This window comes from Panthera tigris, chromosome E3, assembly GCF_018350195.1.
Source record: "Panthera tigris isolate Pti1 chromosome E3, P.tigris_Pti1_mat1.1, whole genome shotgun sequence".
In the NCBI taxonomy this organism is placed as follows: domain Eukaryota; kingdom Metazoa; phylum Chordata; class Mammalia; order Carnivora; family Felidae; genus Panthera; species Panthera tigris.
In genome coordinates, this window is record NC_056675.1 from 28,682,984 (window position 1) to 28,688,983 (window position 6,000).

General features: G+C 48.1%; 1 protein-coding gene across 4 annotated transcripts in view; it reads left to right on the forward strand.

Annotated features, from left to right (window-relative positions):
* Nucleotides 1-6,000, forward strand: part of MYH11 (myosin heavy chain 11) — a 123,778-nt gene that overhangs the window by 24,974 nt on the left and 92,804 nt on the right. For all 4 annotated transcript variants that reach the window (XM_042972375.1, XM_042972376.1, XM_042972377.1 and 1 more), the window contains exon 3: nucleotides 1,321-1,477. In XM_042972375.1, coding sequence (XP_042828309.1) covers nucleotides 1,321-1,477 — 157 coding nt within the window. The remainder of the gene's footprint in view (nucleotides 1-1,320; nucleotides 1,478-6,000) is intronic.

The following is a 6,000-nucleotide window of genomic DNA, read 5'->3' on the forward strand; positions in this document are numbered from 1 at the left end:
GCCTCCACCCCCTTTCCCTGTTCTGATTATTTCCAGATGCTCCTGTGCCCTTGGTAGGGCAGGATGACGATTTTGTTTTAATTGTGGTAAAACCCATGTAACATACAATTCACCACCGGATCCAGTTTCAAGGGTACAATTCAGTGGCCTTCAGCACATTTGCTGTGTTGTGCAGTTATCACCCCTGTCTCTTTTCGGAACGTTTTTATAACCCCACACCCATGAGCAGTCACTGCCCTCCCCACCCCCCCCACCCCCCCCCCGGCCTGCCCCCCGCCCTTCGCAGTCCTTGGAAACCAGGTTTCTGTTTCTGTCTCTATGGATTTGCCTGTCCTGGCCATTTCATATAAATGGAATCATACGCTATGTGACCTTTGTGTCTTTCATAGTGAGCATACCATTTTCAGGGTCCGCCCATGCTGTACCTTGTGTCAGTACCAATCTTTATATAAAATTTTTTTAAGTTTATTTATTTTGAGGGGTGGGGGAAGAGAGAGAGAGAGAGAGAGAGAGAGGCAGAGACAGAGAGAGAGGGGGCAGTGTGGAATCTGCCATGGGTCTCGAACCCACAAACCTGTGAGATCATGACCTGACCCGAAACCAAGAGTCAGATGCTTGACCCACTGAGCCACCCAGGTGCCCCAGTACCAATGCTTTTTAAGGACAGCTGTGTTTGTCCCTGTTTTTTTTTTTTTTTTTTCTACAGATGAGGGAGTACCTTGTTTACTGTGCAGAGCATGAGATCTGGGGAGGAGGCGTCGTGGTCTCTAGGTGCAAATTTCTGGCCGGTTGTGTGTGTGTGACAACCTCCCCAACCCTGTTTCTTCATCTGCCGTATGGGCGGCAGGGAAATCACCATGCGACTGTCACAGGGTAGATGGGAAGCTAAATAGAGAGATGCCCGTGAAGGGCTTAGAGCTCAGTGTATACAGCATACAGTAGGTGCCCAACAGTTGGTGGCTGTGGTCCGAGCCCGTGAGTCTCTGGGAGGTCTGAACCTGGACGATTGGAAAGCACGCAGCTATAAAACAGAACGCGGGTGGTCCAGAAAGCCAGTCTTGCCCCTTGGTCCTCTTCCCCCATCCCTGTCCTTAACAGGGATGTCAAGGGGTTCCCGGGAGGACTCTAAGCCTCAGTTTCCCCATCTCTAAAACGGCAAGACGAACGCATCCAACAGTTTTGCTGTGAGGATGCGGGGAGAAAATGCACACAGAGTGCTCGGTAAGTGTTCGAACGCAGGCGGTGACGGCTGTCGCTGCTCCCGGACCTGCGGGCTGGGCGGCCGTGTTCTGGAAGTCAACTCGGGTTCTCTGTCCGCAGACGTACTCCGGCCTCTTCTGCGTGGTGGTCAACCCCTACAAGCAGCTGCCCATCTACTCGGAGAAGATCGTGGACATGTACAAGGGCAAGAAGAGACACGAGATGCCACCCCACATCTACGCCATCGCCGACACGGCCTACCGGAGCATGCTGCAAGGTGAGCGGGGGACGGGGACCGGGACGGGAACGGGGACGGAGCTCCTCCCCTCCGGGCCCGCCCGCCTGCATCCTCGCCAAGAATGCGGAGCTTGGCGGGCAGGCGCTGGGCCCCTGGAGCCTTGTGACTGAAAAAGGGAAAGAAGGCAGCTGAGCATCTGGGCGCTCGGCTGGGAGGGCGAGAGAGAGCAGGCAGCTTGGGCAAATACGGGCATGGGCCGCTGGGGCGCCCGGCCCCTCCGCTGCCCCCCGGCCCTGCGGGGCCGTCAGGGTGCGGACCGCGTGGTGCCCTCACCTCCGAAGGAAGCGGGTGACTGCCAGCCCTGGGGCTGAGCCAGCCTGCCCTGCACTTGGAGCCAGCCGAGGCTGGAGTCCCGGGGGGTGGTGTGAGAGGTCTTCGCCTCTCCAGCCTCAGTTTCTCCATCTGTAAAAAGGGAGTGATAGGGTCCGTCTCGCAGCTTGTGGAGATTTTAATGCAGGCGTTTCCAGTCTGAAGGCCGTTGCTTATTACCTCCATGTTGATGCCTCATTATTATTACTATTCTTAACTTTTAACTGAGGCGAAATACACAGACAGCAGGGGGTGGCCAGATGTCGTGTCCAGCCTAAAATTGATTTTTGCATAGGTCTGCGGTCCTATAACCACCACTCAGACCAAGATGTGAAAGATTTCCAGAAAGTTCCCTCATGCCTCGACCTAGTCACTACCTCCTTTATAACCCCCCCCCTCCCCAAGGTAACTGTTACTGTGACTTCTGTCACCTTCAGTTTTGGCTCTTGTTAGACTTCATAAAAATTATGTCCATATATTCATATTTTTCTCATAAGCTCCCTTTCTCACAATCTAGTTCCGATTGAACAAGATTTAGTTAAGAGCATAGATTCTAGAATAGGGGCGCCTGTGTCTAAATCCCGGCTCTGCCACTCACTAGCTGTGTGACCTTGAGCAAGCTACTTAACCTCTCTGTGCCTCTGGTTCCTCATCTGCAAAAGCCAATGACAGTAACTGTGACCTATCTCATAGGCTGATGTGAAGATTAAGTGAACTATTGAACATGCAGGGCTTAGAACAGAGCCTGGTACTTAGCCAAAGCTCACTAAGTGAAGGAGCGCCTGGGTGGCTCAGATGGTTAAGCGCCTGACTCTTGATTTCAGCCCAGGTCATGAGTTCACAGTTTATGAGTTTGAGCCCAAGTCGGGTTCCACACTGCCAGTGGGGAGCCTTCTCGGGATTCTCCCTCTCTCCCTCTCTCTATGCCCCTCGCCTGCTTGTGCTCTCTAAATAAATTAAAACTAAATAAGTAAATAAATAACTCAATAACTAAGCATAAACTATTCTCATCATCGTGCATAAAACCGGATGTTAGACATTGCAACTATATACGTTTTTTTTGCATGCACATGGAAAATAATATATAACTATTAAAATTATTATTAGTAGTATTTTAAATTTTAGAGTGAGAGAGCATGAGTGGGGGAGAGGGGCAGAGGGAAAAAGAAAGAATCGTAAGCAGTCTCCGTGCTCAGCACGGAGCCCGATGTGGGGCTCAATCCCACGACCCTGGGATGAAATCCCACGACCTGAGCTGAAATCGACAGTCAGACTTTTAACTGACTGAGCCACCCAGGCGCCCCTGTGACTATTAAAATTAAAATCATAATCTGAGTGGCATCTAAAATCACTTTGTTGTGCTTCATGGGTCATGGACTGCATCTACTGTGCTTCATGCAGGGCTGGGTATGCCAGAAGCTTGGAAAACAAACATTTGCAGTTGTGGGGCCTCTTCTTAGCCTCTATTTGAATAGCACTTTGGGTCAAGGCACAGACCTCCTTTAACAGGAACACACACATTCTCTTTTTTTTTAAATCTTCACCATGTATGGGATAGGGTCGGTGTTACCACCTACACTTTCCAACAGAGGCAAACGAGTTTCTCAAAGTGCTTGGGAACCCAGGCCATGACCCAGGAGGGCTTACTCCAGGAATGCAAGGCTCGTTCACTCTTCAAAAATCAGTCAATATGACAGTCTAAAGAAGAAAAACCATACCACCAATCCAGAGGTGCAGAAAAAAGCATTTGACAAAACTTAGTATCTGTTCATGAGAAAGTATCTCAGCAAACTAGGAAAAGGAGGGACTTTCATCAACCTGGTATAAGGAATGTCCAAAAAATCTATAACATCAGATTTGATAGTGATAGTGACAGGTTGAATCCTTGCCCCCTAAGACGAGTAACAAGGTAAGGGTGTCTCCTCTTACCACCCTTGTTCAACATCATATGTACTAGAGGTCCTAGCCAGTGTAATAAGGCAAGAAAATGAAACTGGGGCATCTCCAAGTTGTGAGCTTTACCTGTTGGACAACCTTGGTCTTCTTTCAACAAATCCCTTTGCCTCAGCAGGGTCGAGCCCTTGCTTTCCTCCTCGGGTGTTTTGGGGGCATCGTAAAAAGAACAGCACCCATCCCAGTGCCGTTGATCTTTGGGGAGGGGTGAGAGGATTTTTCATCTTATAAATGGATCTGGTCTTGAGATACAGGAGTTCTCCTGTCTCCTTACGCTTGGGAGAGGGCAGCAGAAAAGGGCTTTGCCAGTCCTAAAGCTGTATATAATTGCTACATGACTATGAGGTGCAAATAGTCCTGAGGTTGTGAATCAGCAGCTAATGGGCTGTATCCAGCCTTCAGATAACTTTGGTTTGGTCCACACAGAGTTTTCAGGATACTTGAAGTAGTTGTCAACTTTTTTTTAAATGTTTATTTTATTTATTTTATGTTTTTTTTGAGAGAGAGAGAGTTACAAGCAGGGAAGGGGCAGAGAGAGAGAGAGACACAGAACTGGATACAGGCTGCAGGCTCTGAGCTGTCAGCACAGAGCCCGACGCAAGGCTCGAACTCATGAACCGTGAGATCGTGACCTGAGCTGAAGTCAGACACAACCGACTTAGGTTCTTGTGAAAATATCGGAACATCTGCCAACACTGGGCCTGTGTTCCCACATGTCAACCATCCGTTTAGAGAGGGCATGAGTTTCCCAGGACTGGGGGCACTCATTTGTGTTCACTGCCCGGCCCTTGGGTCTGACTTGTCAACCTCTGGGATAGCTACCTCCAAGAGTGTTGTGAGTCAGGAATGGAGAACTCCGTTCTGGAAGTTCCTGAGGACAGGGATCCAGGTGTGCCTTGGAGACACCCCTCAAGCTAGAGGGTCTCAGGTAGAAGTGCCCCCAAGTTACTGACAGAGCAGGTCAAACCCTACAAGTATGACCCAAGCTGGACCACTGCAGACCTGGGGCTGCCATTACCTTCAACAACCAGCAGAGGGAGCCTTGCAAAGATGGCTACATGGACATGTAATCTCGGGTTGTGACGCGATGGTTCCTGGAGTTAGATACGTGTCCTTGTTTAGAAAAACAAACAAACAAACAAAAACATTTCTTTGTGGTCTCCCTTGATGGAAAAGTTAACAGTGACGATTCACATACCTTTTTAAGGAAGTTGAACATCACAAAGTTGCAGCATTCATGGCGTTTAGGGGTGCTTTGGGTTGCAAAAAACCCCCACGTAGCAACCAATTAAAGCGGCTTAAACAATAGGAGTTTATTATCTCACGTAACAAGAAGAGAACAGGTGGACGATTTCAGGGTTAGTTAATCCAGCAGCTCAAAAACAGACCCCTCTGGGATTTTCTTGGCTTCTCCCTCATGGTTACAAGATGGCAGCCATAGCTCCAGATATCATGTCTTCATGTGATGATAGCAGAACGCATGAAGGAAGTGGAAGGCTAGGTTCTTTTTTCCATGTCTCTTTTTTTTACCCGGGAGAAAAATCTTTTCCAGGAATTCCTGAGCAGGCATCCCCTTATGTCTCATTAATTAAAACTTGGTCACATGCCGACCTCTAAACCCAGGGTTGGCAAACAGGACCGGGACCTTCATAATTGGTTCAGACTATTCCTGGCTCTTTCCTGGAGCTGAGGGAGCTCCCACAAGCCCATTTTTTTTTCTGAATACTGGAATGAAATGAAATTCCATTAGCGAAGGGGAAGGGAAAGTCACAGGTAAGCACTCCCACAGTGCTCTTAAAATACATGTGTGTAAGTTAAAAAAAAAAAAAAACCTTTAATATTTTATGTTCATTCTAGAAAAAATAAAAACATATACCAGCACCCATAATCCTTTCACCCAGAGGTCACCACCATTAACCTTTGGTATGCAGCCTTTCGTGTGGTAACTGAGCTGAAAGTCTTGAAATGAAGGGAGTTTTGAGTGTCTGAAAATAACTGATTCCAGAAAAAAAAGGTCACTTAAAACAGGGACCAAAGTTTCACTGGAAGGGGTCGGGGGGGGGGGGGGGGGAGACGTTTTGACTGGGCTGGGGCAATGACATTGCAAATTGTAAATTTATTTTATCTGCATACGGTAGGAATTTGGCTATAATTGGAACTAGATGCCAATTCTTACATTGAGTATAAAATTAAGGGCTGATTTTTTTTAATGTTTATTTATTTTTGAGAGAGAGAGAGAA